This window comes from Salvelinus fontinalis, chromosome 28, assembly GCF_029448725.1.
Source record: "Salvelinus fontinalis isolate EN_2023a chromosome 28, ASM2944872v1, whole genome shotgun sequence".
Lineage (NCBI taxonomy): Eukaryota > Metazoa > Chordata > Actinopteri > Salmoniformes > Salmonidae > Salvelinus > Salvelinus fontinalis.
The window spans coordinates 8,086,504-8,105,622 of NC_074692.1; the positions used below are offsets into that span (position 1 = coordinate 8,086,504).

The 19,119-nt window shown below is 43.3% G+C and overlaps 1 protein-coding gene across 4 annotated transcripts in view; it reads right to left on the reverse strand.

Annotated features, from left to right (window-relative positions):
- Positions 1-19,119, reverse strand: part of LOC129826049 (major facilitator superfamily domain-containing protein 3-like) — a 29,926-nt gene that overhangs the window by 9,960 nt on the left and 847 nt on the right. For 3 of the 4 annotated variants that reach the window (XM_055886333.1, XM_055886334.1, XM_055886335.1), the window contains exons 2-4: positions 18,192-18,957; positions 6,101-6,248; positions 5,846-5,926 (exon numbers count right to left, since the gene is read on the reverse strand). In XM_055886333.1, the coding sequence (XP_055742308.1) occupies positions 5,846-5,926; positions 6,101-6,248; positions 18,192-18,882 (920 nt within the window). In that variant the 5' untranslated portion in view covers positions 18,883-18,957. The remainder of the gene's footprint in view (positions 1-5,845; positions 5,927-6,100; positions 6,249-18,191; positions 18,958-19,119) is intronic. The other variant, XM_055886336.1, reaches the window with a different exon arrangement.

The window sequence follows — 19,119 nt, forward strand, 5'->3', positions numbered from 1 at the left end:
TAAAGAATACTGTGGAGTATGTGCATGCTAACAAAAACAAACACGATATTTCCCCTCTACAGTAGCTCACACAAGTGAGTGCATGCACACACACGACGTGTTGCCAGACGCTAATCGATTCCCTGATAGTCTAAGAGCTTTGTCTCCCGGTGGGCATGGCTCATGTGGTAATCAATAACATAAGGACCTCCCCAGCGTGGAAGTGAATTAATGACCATCAGGACACTCACCCTCTTAGAGCAGTGTGCGTTGTGTGTGTGTGTGTGTCACCTAGGGATTACCACTGTGGCAATCATTCTCCAAAAGGTCCCTGTCAATCAGACGAACCTGGCCCGTGTCACTGTCTGATATCTGAAATCTATACAACCCATCTGACATTGACCTTACCACAGCTTAGTTTGAACTCGGGCTAATGTGAGCATACAGTTGGGTTCATAAGCATTCACCCCCCTTGGATTCCTTCACATTTTATTGTGTTACAAAGTGGGATTAAAATGGATTTAATTGTCATTTTTTTGTCAACGATCTACAAAAATACAATGCAACTATCATGTCTTAAAAAGGTATGTAAAATGAAACACTAATATACTTTGATAAGGTAAGTATTCACACCCCTGTGTCAATACAAGTTAGAATCACCTTTGGCGGTGATTACGGCGGAGTCTTCTTGGGTAAGTCTCTGAGAGCTTTGCACACCTGGACTGTGCAATATTAGCCTATTATTCTTTTCAAAATTCTTCAAGCTATGTCAAGGTGTTGGGTGTCATGGCTAGAAAGTCATTTTCACGTCAAGCCATAGATCTTCAAGCAGATTTACGTCAAAACTGTAACTTGGCCACTCAGGAACATTCATTGTGTTATAGGTTATTATCCTGCTGAAAGGTGTATTCCTCTACCAATGTCTGATTAAAAGCAGGTTTTCCTTGAGGATTTTGCCTGTGCTTAGCTCCATCTCGTTTATTTTTGTCTAGCATATCCATACCATGATGCAGCCACCACCATGCTTGAAAATAAGGAGGCGGTTACACAGTGATGTGTCACGTTTGGATTTGCCCCAAACATAACGCATCACATTTATTCCTTTGCTGTGTTCTCCTGCCTTATAACTTTAGTTCCTTGTTGGATACACGATTCCTGTTTTGGAATATGTTTTATTCTGTATATTTATATTGTTATTTTTGTGTAATTATTGTAAAGTAACTACAATGTTGTTGATCCAGGTCTCCCATCACATCTATTGAACTCTGTTACGGTTTTAAAATCACCACTGGCCTCATAGCGACATCCCTGAGCAGTTTCCTTCCTGTCCTGCAGCTCAGTTCAGAAGGACGACCATCTTTGTTGTGTGTGGGTGGTTTAACACATAATCTACAGCATAATTACTAACTTGACCATGCTTAAAGAGCTATTCAAAGTCTGATTTGTTATTTTTACCCATCTACCAATCACTATCCTTCTTCATGAGGCTTTCGATATGCTCCCTGGTCTTTGTAGTTGAATCTGTGCTTGAAATTCAATACTTGACTGATGGACCTTACAGATGCTGTATGTATGGGGGACAGAGGAAGGGGTAGCCATTCAAAAATCATGTCAATCCCTGTTATTTCACACAAAGTGAGTCTATGTAACTTATGTGATTTGTTAGGCAAAATGTTACTCCTGAACTAGTTTAGGCATGCCTAAACAAAGAGTGTGAATAATTATACTATATTTGAGTTATTTCATTTTTATTAATTTGTAAACGTTTGTAGAATATTCTTTTCACTTTGACATTATGGAGTATTTTGTGTAGATCAATGAAGAAAAAAAAAAGCACAATTAAATCAATTTCTATACCACTTCGTAATGCAACAACATTTTATTTACATTTTTTAAAAGGGACGGATCTACAAACTATCCAAAAATGGTATATCAAATAGAATCTGTCTCCTTCTGTCCATTCTATCAGTCTGTAAGCCTACAGGACCGACAGGATCCTTCCAACCTGAAAACCAATCTGCTATCATTCACATGCTAAAGACATTCTCTCCCTTCGTTCATTATTCCCTCCCTTCTCAATGACACTCGTTGAAATCTGGCTCTCTGGGGAGTTGCCGTAGTGATGGGGCGAGAGAGGAGAACCTGCCTCGCTACTGACACCTCACACTGGCTAGGCCCCGATACCATACAGGCTCTCAGGTTGCCGATGGCGATCCGTGTAAGGGGGTCAGTCTCTGGCCACTCAAGCGTTTCTGATGGGGCCCAGGATAAGCGTCCAAATGAGCTTTTAGAGCATTGAAACGGCCTGGTGGATAGGCTTTGTGTAGTATGTGTAGTATGTGTGTGTGTGTGTGTGTGTGTGTGTGTGTGTGTGTGTGTGTGTGTGTGTGTGTGTGTGTGTGTGTTGGGACAGGGATGGGAATCACTCTGTGGGAATCTGGACTGAGTGTACAGTGTCAGGTGAACGCACCTCCGTGTGTGAAAATGTGACAATTCTACCGGAGTCCTTTACAAGAAAGAAAGACAGAAAGAGGGAGAAAGACAGAAAGAGGGAGAAAGACAGAAAGAGGGAGAAAGACAGAAAATAAAGAAGTACCCCCAAAAATATGACAGAACTTTTGTGAAAGAGATTTCAAACAAAAGGTGTTTGGACTTATTATTTTACAGGTAGTGTGAGAAAACCTCAGGGCAAGCTGTGCAGACTTTTTAATACAAAGACAATATATTGCTATTCTCTTCATATAGAGCATATTTCAGATCGACGCTAATGGCAGTATTAAGCAATAAGGCCCGAGGAGGTGTGGTATAGGGCCAATATACCATGGCTAAGGGCTGTTTAGGCACGACTCAACGCGGACACTAATAACGTAATTAGAGCAATAAAACAAAATGTTTTGTCATACCCTTGGTATACGATCTGAAACACCATGGCCTTCAGCCAATCAAAATTCAGGGCTCAAACCACCCAGTTGATAATTATCATTAACCCATCTAGCTTTGTGATGGATGGACATGGTGCTGTGTGATCCACGCTAAAGCCTTGTGTGGGGAAATACATACGCAATGTTATTTATAGATTGCATTACATCTCATGTGCCGAGGGCGGAAGCTATAATGTGAAGCTATGGGCAGATGTATGGTCTTATGCAATGCAGGATGAGTTAGGGTACTGTATGTGCTGTAATGGTAATTGCTGAAACTGTAAGGTTAAGTAGCAATTGAAAGGACAACTTAAAGCGCTACAGCTGAGGCACGGTAGTGATATTGTGTGTACAGTGATAACTGCTTAATGACTTCAGCCCGGCTTTGATGTGCAGGTGCTATATTTCAAAACGTACACCACATGGCCAAACGTATGTGGACAACCCTTCAAATTAGTGGATTTGGCTATTTCTGACCTGCTAGAGATGCCCCGGTCAACAATAAGTGCTGTTATTGTGAAGTGGAAATGTCTAGGAGAAGTAACAGCTCAGTTGCGAAGTGATAGGCCACACAAGCTTACAGAACAGGACCACAGAGTACTGAAGCGAGTAAAAATGGTCAGTCCTGGGTTGCAAACACTCACTCCCGAGTTTCAAACTGAGCTTCATGAAATTGGTTTCCATGGCAAAGCAGCCGCACAAAAGCCTAAGATCACCATGCACAATGCCAATTGTCGGCTGGAGTGGTGTAAAGCTTACCGCCATTGGACTTTGGAGCAGTGGAAACATGTTCACTGGAGTGATGAATCATACTTCACCATCTGGCAGTTGGACGGACAAATCTGGGTTTGGCAGATGCCAGGAGAACGCTACCTGCCCCAATGCATAGTGACAACTGTAAGGTTTGGTGGAGGAGGAATATTGGTCTGGGTCTGTTTTTCATGGTTCGGGCTAAGCCCCTTAGTTTCAATGAAGGAAAATCTAAAAATTACAGCAAACAATGACATTCTAGACGATTCTGTGCTTCCAACTTTGTGGCAACAGTTTTGGGAAGGCCCTTTCTTGTTTCAGCATGATAATGCCCCCGTGCACAAAGTGAGGTCCGTATAGAAATAGTTTGTTGAGATCAGTGTGGAAGAACTCTGGCCTGCACAGAGCCCTGACCTCAACCCCATCAAACACCTTTGGGATGAAATGGAACACCGACTGCGACCCAAGACTGAGCTCGCAACATCAGCGCCCGACCTCACTAATGCTGTTGGGGCTGAATGGAAGCAAGTCCCAGCAGCAATGTTCCAACATCTAGTAGAAAGCCTTCCCAGAAGAGTGGAGGCTGTTATAGCAGCAAAGGGGGGACCAACTCCATATTAATGCCCATGATTTTGGAATGAGATGTTCGACAAGCAGATGTCCACATACTTTTGTAGTATACAGAACAAGTCAAAAGTCTGGACACACCTACTCATTCAAGGGTTTTTCTTTATGTTTTACTAATTTCTACATTGTAGAATAATAGTGAAGACATCACAACGATGAAATAACACATATGGAATCATGTAGTAACAAAACAAAGTGTTAAACATTTCAAAATATATCTTATTTTTTTTATTTTTTCCTTGACAGCTTTGCACACTCTAGGCATTCTCTCAACCAGCTTCACCTGGAATGCTTCTCCAACAGTCTTGAAGGAGTTCCCACATCTGCTGAGCACTTGTTGGCTGCTTTTCCTTCACTCCGCGGTCCAACTCATCCCAAACCATCTCAATTGGGTTGAGGTCAGGTGATTGTGGAGGCCAGGTCATCTGATGCAGCACTCCATCACTCTCCTTCTTGGTCATATAGCTCTTACACAGCCTGGAGGTGTGTTGGGTCATCGTCCTCTTGAAAAACAAATGATAGTCCCACCAAGAGCAAACCAGATGGTGTGGCGTATCGCTGCAGAATGCTGTGGTAGCCATGCTGGTTAAGTGTGCCTTCAATACTAAATAAATCACTGACAGTGTCACCAGCAAAGCACCTCTCCACCATGCTTCACGGTGGGAACCACACATCTACTCTACGTCTCACAAAGACACGGTTGGAAACAAAAAATCTCAAATTTGGACTCATCAGAGCAAAGGACAGATTTCCACCGATCTAATGTCCATTGCTTGTGTTTCTTGGCCTAAGCAAGTCACTTATTCTTTTGGGTGTCCTTTAGTAGTGGTTTCTTTGCAGCAATTTGACCATGAAGACCTGATTCATGCAGTCTTCTCTGAATAGTTGATGTTGAGATGTGTCTGTTACTTGAACTCTGTGAAGCATTTATTTGGGCTGCAATTTCTGAGGTGCAGTTAACTCAAGGCAAATTTTAACTCATGGGAAATGGTTGCTACTTTGAAGAATATCAAATATAAAGTATATTTTGATTTATTTCATAGTTTTGATGTCTTCACTATTATTCTACAATGTAGATAATAGTAAAAATAAACAAAAATCCTTGAATGAGTAGGTGTGTCCAAACTTGTGACTGAACTTCAGGCTATTGGTAGAAGAAAAGATGAGTTCAACTTACACTATGAGTGACATTTTGCACAGTAAAAAAAAATCTGAGTTGTAGGCTATTGTTTGTGATCTTTGATCTCTTAAAAAAAAAAAAGACAATTTCTATTGACCTAAACAGAAGTTGTTGATTATTGGTGGATGGTTTTGCATTATCAGCTGTAGAAGTTACAGGGCCTAGTGTTTCTGTTGTTGCCCGTCTCCTTGCCTCTCTAAGAAATATTGGAGGCTACACAGCATCTCCCCATGCTGCCATCATACCACACATCTCACACTGGGGGGGCACACACAGAGACAGAGAGACAGAGGGAGAAAGAGAGCGAGAGAGAGGCGCTACACAGCTCTGAGGGCTGTGTTCACTTCCATTAAAACACACATATGCAAATGCACGCACGCATACACACCACAGTGTGTGGAGTGGAGGTGATGTGATATCTGTGCCACAGGAAGGGATGCTTCTGAGACATGTGAAGCTGAAATGGGCACTGTAGATAAACAGATTATTTTAAAACAGCTGGTGAGTATTTCAAATGAGTTACAAAACAAGTTATGGAAGCATTTGAGTTAGGGAAAACTGAAATCAGAATGTTGCCCCTGAACGCTACCAGGGGCGTGTTGCCGCTGAACGCTATCAGGGGCGTGTTGCCGCTGAACGCTACCTGAACTGAGAGAGCAGCAGGCCGCCGAGGGAGGAGCCACAGATGGAGAAGCCCATGGCGATCACACCGTTCCAGAACCCCAGCTCGCGTGCTGTCATGTGATTGTCCAACAGGAAAAGAGGGAACATGGTCACTGCTCCCTGCTCACCTATGGGTGGAGAGAGAGAGAGGGGACAACAGTTAGAGTTACGGTTAGGAGGAGTTAGGCTGAGACACTTTACGCAAATCAGTTCATCTGTAATTCTATCTACAACACAGTCCCACGTGAACTACGATGGATTAGCCATTGTAGGGGGAAAAAAACACAAAAACATCTACAATCCACCTTCCTGTGACAGAGCTATTCAAACGATAAAAGGAGGAAGACAATAGTGTATTCCTTCCATGTGAATGTAAGACAACTCCAATGTTCTTAAACACGGTGACAGTGCACAAAGTAGTTCAACTGCTTAATAGACTGACTGGACACTGTTATAGTAGTGCTGACATCTTTTCTAAACGAAACAGCACACACTATTCCTAGATAGTGTCAATAATAGATGTTCAACAGGAAAAATAATATCCTCTGACATTTTTATAAAGGGGGAGGGGGGGGGGGGGGGGCGACAGAAAAACACAAAACTTCCCTCACACAACAAGTCTCAGTCACAGAGCTCTCGGTTGAAATAAAAGTTTTGTCAGGCAGACAATTGTCTTTCTGTCGTCGTGTGGCGTCAAAGACGGGATAACGTACTGCCGAGCGACAGTGTAAAATATTCAGCGCCACCGCCATTATTAATGGAGAGTGACTTCACAGAGACAGGAAGACTGAGCGCTGAGTGACAGCTCAGAGACTACTGTCAAAGAGACGACGACACACAGCCACAACTTGGCCAGGAGAAAAACAAAAATAGACGGGGGGGAGAGGGAGAGAGAGAGAGAGAGAGAGAAAGCCCTTCACATGAAACGGAGAAGGAAATCAAAGAGTTCAGAGAAGATGGTGAAAACCTCCCGGCGCGCGGGAACGCTGCGACAATGCACGCGTAAACGTTCTGACAACGCTGTGTGACAGCCCAGCTAAGTGTGTGGCAGGAGAATGAGTGGGATAAACAGAGGTTGCGGTGATGACATATTCATCACATTCAGCAGCTACATCTCCTATGTCTGTCTCAACAAGGCAGATCTAACATCAACAGCTATTCATCTACATCTCCTATGTCTGTCTCTACAAGGCAGATCTAACATCAACAGCTATTCATCTACATCTCCTATGTCTGTCTCAACAAGGCAGATCTAACATCAACAGCTATTCATCTACATCTCCTATGTCTGTCTCAACAAGGCAGATCTAACATCAACAGCTATTCATCTACATCTCCTATGTCTGTCTCAACAAGGCAGATCTAACATCAACAGCTATTCATCTACTCACTATTCCCCACCATCATCAGTTTAAACCTGGGAAACGTTTTAACATCCAACGGTGTAGATAGTTTGACCATTTGTAATTACGGCAAGACTTTACTTAAAAATGGCCACATCCATTTTTTTACTTATAAATTATTGATATACACCCATTGATTCCCATTGATTCCTGAAGAATATAACTTATAACTCATGGACTCATGGAGTTCAATTGTCTAAAATATAATATAAGCTTGATTGACTTCTTGGTTTGTAAGCAATGTAGATCTTAAACACTGTATAGCCTCAAAATATGGTTATCAATTTAAATGTGGAGCTCATGGATGGTCAGTCCTTGTAATTATATACATTTAAGAGTGGCTACATTTCTCCAACCCCATCGCTCAGCTATTTAACAAAAGACTGACGGGGTGGACGCTTTGCTGTTCATGGAACTGCAGATTGGCCTTTAATAGCCTGCAGGAATAATGGTTTAAAAACACAATATAAGCACTATAAGCCCTTATAATGTCTAATAAACCACAAACCACAGACTAATGTTGCACTTCATGCTTCCTACACCCAAGTCTTGATTCTTTACCGGTGATTCGGTCTTCACAGCGTTCAGTGCTGAAAATCCATGCAGACAAACACAACAAGGCTGATTATTCATTTCTATAAATACTCTCAAAGCAACAATTGTCATTTTCAGAGGGGATTTCATTAGGCATCCACAAAGAAGAAACTAGTTGAGAGGGGGGTAAGGGAGTAAGATAGTGACAGAGGGGGAGAGACAAAGAGAGAGGGGGTGAAACAGAGACAAAGAGAGGGGGTGAAACAGAGAGGGGGGGGGTGAAACAGAGAAAGAGGGTGTGAAACAGAGAGAGAGGGGGTGAAACAGAGAGAGAGAGAGGGAGAGACAGAGAGAGAGACGGAGAAAGGGAGAGAGAGAGAGAGAGAGAGAGGGAGACACGGAGAGGGAGAGACAGAGAGGGAGAGACAGAGAGGGAGACAGAGACAGAGAGGGAGACAGAGAGAGAGGGAGAAACACACAGAGACAGAGGAAGAAAGACAGAGGGGGAAAAGGTGGAGAGAAAAAGAGAGGAGTAAGGTAGAAAGACATGAGGTAGAAAGAAGGAGACAAAAATAATGGATTAAGAGAAAGCCAGAGAGAGGGGTAAGGGAGAGAGAGTGAGAGAGAGAAAGGGGGTAAGGAAGAAACAGAGAGAAGGGGTAAGGGAGAGAGACAGACATGGTTTGGGAAAGGGAGAAATAAAGAGGGGAAGGGATGAGGAAAGAGAAGAAAAACATTCAAGTGTGAGAGGGTGAGGAATTTGGTGCAGGGGGGCGGGCAGAGGAGGGCTGACAGGTTGCTGATGGAAAATGAGAGGTGTTTGTGTGTGTACGAGAGAGAGAGCGAGAGAGCGCGAGAGAGGAGGGGGATCAGCATGAGAGGGGAGGAGGGTTGAAGGGTCAATGAGGACACAGAAGGATCACAGAGTGGTCACATGAAGCTCAGACAGAAGAAGAGGCCAGGATCAGAGGGGATCACAGACACTTGGGAGAAAACAACAAGCCACAACCCACCCTGGGGACACGATACAGAGAGAACCAGGAAAACACAAATCTACAGTACATAAACCATCCATAGAGAATAGAGACCCCACACACTCTCATGACCAGCTCTACTGACTAACTAACAGCTATCCCTACAGGTCTGCAGGGTGTCACAGAGTTTGTTGACCACCTAAAGGACTAGGGTGAAGCATGGGAAAAATACTGTGTGTGTGGCTATTGATCAAGCGTAAAAGCATGGCAACTTGAACACCAACCCCCAGAAGGGTCACTTTGCTAAAATGCTCTTATGTTACCAACTACGTTTTACTCCCATAACCACATGAACTATAACCAATGTCCCCTCTCATTTTTTTCAGCACGGGGCAAATTTCAGGTCTGCTGAAAGCAAACTTCAAGTTCATGAAAATGTTGTGCCACTTCCGGTGGGCATTTACTGTGAACACTGAGGCTGTACCCGCTTTAAGTTAAAGTTTTAACAGTGGCCAAGTAGGCTATTTGATCATAACGTAGGCCGACCAGAGGCCAACCATAAAAAACAATGGAGGAAATGCATCCCATAACATTTTAACCTGGAAATAGCTGTTCTATCATTCAATTCTGATTAAAGATGTTTTTCTAATTTCTCTCCCTCATGAGGAGGAAGTATAATGAAAGTTAACAGAAATAAAAGGTAAACCTACTAATGAGTTGTATTTTTACAGATATAAAGATTGTTTATGAAGTGATTAAAACTTAATAATTCTTATTTAAACAAATCAGTAACGTAATTACTGCAATTGAATTGGCTACAATGAGACAGAGTAGTCACAAACCACAGTTGGGTCGCCTGCTACAGTCCTCCCTTCTACTGGCATGCTGTTATGTTCAGCTCATTACTGCTTTTTGTCATCTGGTGGTCAAAGCATGTCACCTCTCCCGGCTCTTACTGATACCATGACACCTACCACCATCCTCTTTCCATTTCCTGTAACAAGCATCCTCACCCACTGAGTAGCGACTGACACGGGCGGCCATGGACGTTGAAAAGTAGTTGAAATTTGGTCAGTCCACCCTGGGGGGGGGGGAACAAATCTGAACCAATCATAGACGTCCATGTTTCACAAGTTTGGACTGCACACTAATGTACAGTATTATACCACGGGTGGTTCTAATCCCGAATGCCGATGGGTTAAAACCGCATTCCAGCCAGTGTCTATTCCACAAGTTAATACCAGCTAAATCTATGACATTAAAAAGCCTATTTACTCTGTTCCATCTGACTGCGCAATCCACTGTCTCATCAGGCCAGCCAGGCACTTTATAAAATTGGTCTCCACTATAAAAAAGCATCTAGACATTACCTCATTTCTTTTAGACAAACATTTGGTTTTCAACAGCGGAGATTTGTATAAACGTTTCTGTCGGTCTGTCCGACGTTTGCAACATGGTTTAAAAATTCGAATTCGATCTCCAGGTGTCCCATAGTAATGAATGTTTTGGGAGTCGGGATGAGACGGACAGGCAGCTTTTCTCAGTCAGTCGAAATCACGAATCAGCATAATGTTTATGGATATGTCAATTGGAAAAAAAAGGTCAACGAAACCAAGCGCAGGTAGTTTGCAGTCTTTCCAGCTTCCGTTTGAAACGATTGTGTTAGTTGTGTTGTTGGCTAGCTCCTCTGAACAACAGTGTCCTGACGAGAGAACATATTTTCTATGCCAAGCGAAATTGTGCCTAACCAGCTCCTTATTATGGATGTATCCAAATAAATGTCACTAGAAAACATCTTAAACAAATGCAAATGCAGCTACTGTTGTTATTCTGTCTGCACTGTTTGATGTGACTGTAAGTTAGACGTAGTTGGCTAGCTGGCAACCAAGGGATAAGAACGTTACCAGCCAGTATGGCAATGGAACATTTAGAACGAACAACTGGGCCGCGTCCATAGATACAGAACAAAAAGACAATGACTGGGTCGCGTCTGTGGCAACCAGACAAACAACCAGCCGGCTTAGGAAGCAACCCTAGATGTGACGGGACTATACCTTGTGGAAGGATGAAATAGTATGAATAAATATCAAATAAGCGTTAAATAAATTGTCAAATCATTATTTGAATATGTTGGTAACCCGTTGGTAAAAGTGATAATACCCTCCAAGCCGGTGTTTGGAGGAGATATTGGCAAGGTTTGCCGAACCGAGACAACACCGTTGCCAATATATCCTCCAAACACCAGCTTCTCGGGCATTATCGATTAAGTAGAGCACAGTACATAAAAGTACAGTACTACAGTAGATATCAGTACTGTACAGTAGAAATCAGTACTGTACAGTAAGGCACAGTATTCAACATAATGTAGGGAAGGGAGTTTGAAATAATTTCACTATTCGAATAGTATCATGAATTTTTGTTGGATATTCAAAATGCATGTAGTTTGAAATGTATGTTTTTAACCTATTGACCTAAGCACTGCTGCGCGAGGGCTAGAGGCCGGCACACTATTGCTGTAGCTGCGGAGGGGCGGTGTGTGTGAGATGGGAGTGAGCAGACGGAGAGAGCGGGAGACGCACGCCAAGGTAACTTGGCTACAGCCAAGACGAGCTAACTTTTAGCAGCCATGTTGTTTATCATCCCAGTGCCCGTCTTGACTGGAGTAGCCTAGAGAAGCTAATTGAGGCCCCATTCATATAAAACAGTAATTTTATTCAATCTTGTATTGCATTACTGAACTCTCACTCCACTTCCTACACATTGAGCCCCTTTGTCCCTTTGATTGGCCAACATAAACAACCATCTACACACGTCTACAGGTGGGCTACTGATTTAAAAAAAAATATATGTAATGCACGTCATAAAAACAATATTGAAAAGTTTTTTTATTAAATTAAATCATTTGAAATGTCATGGTATATCCTTGTGTGTAACAATGTCACATGGCTGTTTTAATTTAGAAAAAGCCCTTTCAGTGTTAAAAATAGGCCTAAATAGTTTTTTCTGGCAAAAATTAACTCATAAGAATTGGAACACAAACACCAGTTCTGATATTTGACTAACTGTGCCCATCCCGCAGTATAATGTACTGTATTTTACCGTAAAGAACATATCTACTTTACTGTACTCTACTGTACTGAACTCCACTGTGATGTCCAAACTTGTGAAACACAGACGTCTATGATTGTTTCAGATTTGATCTGGTCCGGACCAACCAAATGTGGTTTTGTATGGGGGCAGAGCTCATTACAATAATAGCCAATGAGTATAATAATACTCAAATATGCAAAATAAGGATATTGCTAATTTCTACCTTTGTGTACCTATTCAGGATACATCACCATGAAGAGAATGACATTCATAATTATGCATTTCTATAATGTACAGATCAGAGACCCATGATGTAATTCCGTTACCGGATGTAAATCCACTTCACCTACTGTGGATCAATAACCAAAACCAAAAAATATCAAATTGGAGGTGTCATAGCTGACATCCCATTCTTTCTGCAGGCATCTTTGAATCTCAATTCAGAGCAGATATTTAACAGTTTTCTGTAAACGTGGTCACAAACTGAGGGAGACATTACCGTAATTATGTAATCAAACATTGTATCTGCAAAGTTCTTACAGTAAATGTGTTTTTGTGAAATTTGTTCAACGTAATCTTTGTGCGTAGAGTTGGATGGTTTGTTCAACTTTGAAATCAATGGTTTTTGTTTGGCAGCCCTACTAGTGTACTGACCAATGATGTAAAGTACCGGCCAAAGCTTTTACTTAATTTTTACTATTTTCTACATTGTAGAATTATAATGAACACATCAAAGCTATGAAATAACACACATGGAATCATGTAGTAACCAAAAAAGTGTAAAACAAATCAAAATATATTTTATATTTAAGATTCTTCAAAGTATCCACCCTTTGCCTTGATGATAGCTTTGCACACTCTTGGCATTCTCTCAACCAGCTTCATGAGGTCGTCGCCTGGAATGCATTTCAATTAACAGGTGTGCCTTGTTAAAAGTTCATTTGTGGAATTTCTTTCCTTCTTAATGCATTTGAGCCAATCAGTTGTGTTGTGATAAGGTAGGGGTGGAATACAGAAGTTAGCCATATTTGGTAAAAGACCAAGTCCATATTATGGCAAGAACAGCTCAAATAAGCAAAGGGAAAGGACAGTCCATCATTACTTTAAGACATGAAGGTCAGTCAGAGGAAAATTTCAAGAACTTTCTTCAGGTGCAGTTGCAAAAATCATCAAGCGCTTTGATGAAACTGGCTCTCATGAGGACCGCCACAAGAAAGTAAGACTCAGAGTTACCTCTGCTGCTGAGGATACGTTCATTAGAGTTAAATGCACCTAAGAAATTGCAGCCCAAATAAATTCTTCACAGAGTTCAAGTAACAGACACATCTCAACATCAACTGTTCAGAGGAGACTGTGTGAATCAGGCCTTCGCGGTCTAATTGCTGCAAAGAAACCACTACTAAAGGACACTAATAAGAAGAAGAGACTTGCTTGGGCCAAGAAACACGAGCAATGGACATTAGACCGGTGGAAATCTGTCCTTGGTCTGATGAGACCAAATTTGTGATTTTTGGTTCCAACCGCCATGTCTTTGTGAGACGCAGAGTAGGTGAACGGATTATCTCCACGTGTGGTTCACACAGTGAAGCATGGAGGAGGTGGTGTGGGGGTGCTTTGCTCGTGACACTGTCTGTGATTTATTTAGAATTCAAGGCACACTGAACCAGCATGGCTACCACAGCATTCTGCAGCGATACGCCATCCCATCTGGTTTGCGCTTAGTGGGACTATAATTTATTTCTCAACCGGACAATGACCCAACACACCTTCAGGCTGTGTAAGGGCTATTTGACCAAGGAGAATGATGGAGTGCTGCATCAGATGACCTGGCCTCCACAATTGGTTACTACATGATTCCATATGTGTTATTTCATAGTTTTTATGTATTCACTACTATTCTACAATGTAGAAAATAGTAAAAATAAAGAAAAACCATTGAATGAGTAGGTGTGGCCAAACTTTTGACTGGTACTGTAAATATATGGGTTGACAAAGCAAGCAAACACTGACAAGGCAATCCAAGGGAGCAGAGTTATGTACAACCAAACATGGCCACTGGTGGGTTTGCTTTACAAATAAAACCTCTGGGGGAACCCCACCCACAGTATTGGAAAAGTAATGTTATACCATCCTAATACTGTCCTCTCTCTTTAGGCCTCTTTGCCTTTATCCCCTCCTTTCTATGTATCTCTCTGGGCACCATGTGGTGGTTCTTCATTAATTCATCGCCCCCTTCAGCCTCCCTGCAGTCCTCTTTCTCTCTGGAAATTAAACCCCACACCCTGCACTACTCTCTCCCCCCACTTACCAACCACAAACCCCCCTCTCGCCCCCTCACCACGCTCTGCCATCATCTCTCCTGTGTCACACAGGCGATCCTCCTAATCCAACCTACGGCTGTGTATGGCGGGACGGGGGCAGTCTCATCTAAGCCCACACCCCCCCACCCACCCGGTCACTTCCCAGAGGAATCGTCCATGCTGTCTTCTCACAGACAAACGCAAACACACACTGTCTCTCACCATCACTCACATCTCCTCATGCCATCCCAGCACCAGTCCTACCTCCACACTACAACATCCATCCACAGTAGGTAGATGTTGGCGCTAAGTAAACCTCTGACTGATACAGGGTCAAGTTTTTCTCCATTTGACTAGTGGTGGCCGCAACACAGGGGTCATCCAAATGGCTCGCTGTCATTGGTTGTGCGGTTGTACACAGAGAAACCTCACTGTGTTCATTAAGAGTGCGTGGGAGAGCGGGGTCTGAGAGGTGTGTGTGTGATGGGGGCGACCTTTCACACCCAAATCTCACACACGTAGTTAGACACATTCACACACCCTTGCACATACATAATACCATCTCACATTCACACGCATTGTCCAGTCTCACCCGACAGTTGCACACAAATGCAAACAGTCTGACCTTTTAGTCTGAATAGAAGAGCGGACAACTAAACTAATATGATGATTATTAGGGCTGTGACGATACCAGTATCACAATATTTGATTGGATGAGAACATAATGTTTGTTTCACACATTAGAGCTGTTTTCCTAAAGAAGTTAAATACGCTTCGTGTTTTGTTCCTTGACACGATACTAACGAGTATTGCAATACTGGTATCGTCCTGGGCCTAATGATGATGTTAATATTGCTAACATTATGAGGATGTTAACGATAATGGCGATGATTGCGATGGAGAAGGATGACAGTGGTGATAATGATGATATGGAAATGATGCTGGTGAACCCTCATATGGATTAATGTCAGGGAGGGGTCATGTCTGGGGTCTGCCTGGGCACATCTGATTACCATGCCAACTCTACCACAGTCTCTCTCTCTCAAACACACACACAACACACAGGAAAGAAACAATTGCACACACAAGCAAATGTATGCAAATGTAAAATAGCATGTTTTCCCACCACCCACACAAACACCAGTGTGATGCTGCATCTTGAATTTCAGTTTCCATGAAAAAGAAAAAAGAGCCGCAGACACAAAGACACTCCAGGCCTAATCCTTACATAATCTCCTTCTGTTACCAAACACCAAACTCTGTTTACCATAAATATTTGTATCTTGCAAATATGAACTACAAAACAACTGGTTTAAAAGGACAACATTCCTAACATCTCACTAGGCCTAATATATACACCTGTTGATTTGTACATAAATGCTATTCACACAGCTCAAAATGTCATATTTTCTAAGAACGGGACTTGTAGTAGGTTCTGGACTCACTACCAAATCCCTGGTAATAACCCCATTCCCTTCAATCAACAAGATGAGCAGGGCTCTCTAGTCTATGATATGGAAACACAGACATCTGGTGGTAAGAAATGAGACCACAGCTGAATGGAGAAAAGGCACCTCTCAGTCTTCCTTACCTCGCAAGAGCGGCTATAGAACTGCGTAGTGTTCATTTAGGCACCAAACTGTAGAAAACTGACTGAAACAGCGAGGGGATTACTTGGATTGGACCAATATAAAATGCATAATTGTGTACACCATTGCAAACCGTTTAAAAATGTGTTCTGTTGCCTGCCTTAGTAAACACTACACAGGAAGGGATTATCAGAACTTGTCCAATAAGAAATGCTTGTTCTGTTTTCAGTTGCAAAAGGCTTTGCGACGTAGTGCACTAATGAATACAACCCGGAAGGTTTTGTCATGTTCTCTCATAGAACTCAAACAGATACTGCCCGATCAATGCGCTCCAATCCCCACTTACCTAGAGAATGAGTTGAGAATGTGTTAAGTCATTTAAATGAAAAATGTCATCCTTAAATGGTATGAAACTTTGGCTATACTATATTCGGTAAAGATTTTCAAAGTGGAGATAGATTATGACGTGACAGGAGTATTCAACATAGATATAGTAAAACAATAAATACTGAACAAAAATAAATACAACATGTGAAGTGTTGGTCCCATGTTTCATGAGCTGAAATAAAAGATCACAGAAATGTTCCATATGCACAAAAAGTTTATTTCTCTCAAATGTTGTGCACAAATTTGGTTACATCCCTCTTAGTGAGCATCTCTGATTAAGCAGCATGATTATTACACAGGTGCACCTTGTGCTGGGGACAATAAAAAAACACTAAAATGTTGTCACACAACACAATGTCACAGATGGCTCAAGTTGAGGGAGCGTGCAATTGGCATGCTGACTGCAGGAATGTCCACCAGAGATGTTGCCAGAGAATTGAATGTTCACTTCTCTACCATAAGCCGCCTCCAACGTCATTTTAGAGAATTTGGCAGTACACCCAACCGGCCTCACAACTGCAGACGACGTAACCCTACCAGCCTAGGACCTCCACATCCGGCTTCTTCATCTGCGGGATCGTCTGAGACCAGCCACCCGGACAGCTGATGAAACTGTGGGTTTGCACAACTGAAGAATTTCTGCACAAACCGTCTCAGGGAAGCTCATATGTAAGCTCGTCGTCCTCACCAGGGTCTTGACCTGACTGAAGTTCGGTGTTGTACCAGACTTCAGTGGGCAAATGCTCACGTTCGATGGCCACTGGCACGCTGGAGAAGTAAGTGTGCAATTCACGGATGAATCCCGGTTTCAACTGTAGATGGCGTGTGGGCGAGCTGTGTGCAGATATCAACGTGGTGAACAGAGTGCTCCATGGTAGTGGTGGGGTTATGGTATGGGCAGGCTTAAGTTACGGACAACGAATACTTTTGCATTTTATCGATGGCAATTTTAATGCACAGAGATACCGTGATCTGATCCTGAGGCCCATTGTCATGTCATTCATCTGCCGCCAGCACCTCATGTTTCAACATGATAATGCATGGCCCCATGTTACACGGATCTGTACACAATTCCTGGGAGCTGAACATGTCCCAGTTCTTCCATGGCTTGCATACTCACCAGACGTGTCACCAATTGATCATGTTTGGTATGCTCTGGATCGACATGTAAAAGAGTGTGTTCTAGTTCCTGCCAATATCCAGCAACTTCACACAGCCATTGAAAAGGAGCGGGACAACATTCTACAGGCCATAATCAACAGCCTGATCAACTCTATGTGAAGGAGATGTGTCGCGCTGCATGAGGTAAATGGTGGTCACACCAGATACTGACTAGTTTTCTGATCCACGCCCCTACCTTTTTAGGCATCTGTGATCAACAGATGCATATCTTTATTCCCAGTCATGTGAAATCCAAAGATTAGGGCCTAATTAATTTATTTAAATTGACTGATTTCCTTATATGAACTGTAACTCTGTAAAATCATAATTGTTTTGCATGATTTATATGTTTATATTTTTGTTCAATGTAGATTTATCTCTGTGCTTTTCAACACAGGCACCGCACATAAATGAGATGGTAGCCTAGACCTCTTGGACTACTATGAGAAAACATGTTTTGGCATATGGTCTAGTCATTTATGACAGTGGGTTTCTTATGTAGTAGCGCCTCACAGTTGTGTTGGTTTAGTCTGTAGGCTGAGAGTTGAGGTTCAGTGGTAGGACTTTTAGCTACTTCTCCAGTTGGTACAATAGGCAAGTGTGCATGGCTGTCAGACAGACTAGCAGACTTACCCAGTTTGTATGTGAGTACGTAGATCATGGTCCAGGGTGTCCCAGGTACTGACAGCAGCTTCCGCCACACCCTCCAGGGATGCACAGCGTCCGACTGGACCCCCCTCCTCCCCTCTGCCTGGCCCCTCAACAGCTCATCATCCAGCACGGGGGCCCCCCACACAAACAGCGCCACCCCGAAGTACACAAAAGCCAACAGCATGAACATAGGGCCCCACCCGGCCACGTCGATCACAGCCAGGAGCCCGCCCCCAGCAAACACTGAGCCGGCCTTGTATCCCACTACCTGGGCCGTGTTGCCCAGGCCTAGCTCGCTACGGCCCTTCAGCAGTCCCACAGCGGCCCCGTCCACCGCAATGTCCTGAACCGACGCCAGGGCGTTCATGGCCAGTAGTGTCCCCGCCACGCCCCAGATGTGGGCCTCTGGGGACAGGGCGGCGCTGGAGAGACAGGTGAGCGCCAGGCCAGAGACAGTAGCCACAAGCCAGAGCCGCTTGGTGCCCACACGGTCCACCAGGGGTGCCCAGAGGACTTTGAGCACCCAGGGAAAGTAGAGGATTTTGGTCAGGCCGATGCGCGTGAGGGAATGGCCCGCCCCGCGGAGGTAGACGGGGAGCAGCGAGGACTGGAGCCCATAGGGGATTCCCTGGACAAAGTACAGGAGGCCCAGGAAAACCAGCTTGTCATTCATGATTCAATGGGAACGAGACAGTTCTTCAGGTCATGATGATGGTCCGGCAGGAGCTGATCGAATGGGTCGATCAGGCTAGGGGAGATGGGGAAGAGAGAGAGGATCATTTCACTGACAAAAAGTTCACAAACATAAGCAAATGGGTGCCTGAGTCTGGTGTAGTGGTAGCACTGCTGACTCCAGACCACACATGCCAGCTGGAGATGGGGTTACAAATCCCACCTCGTTCCCTACTCT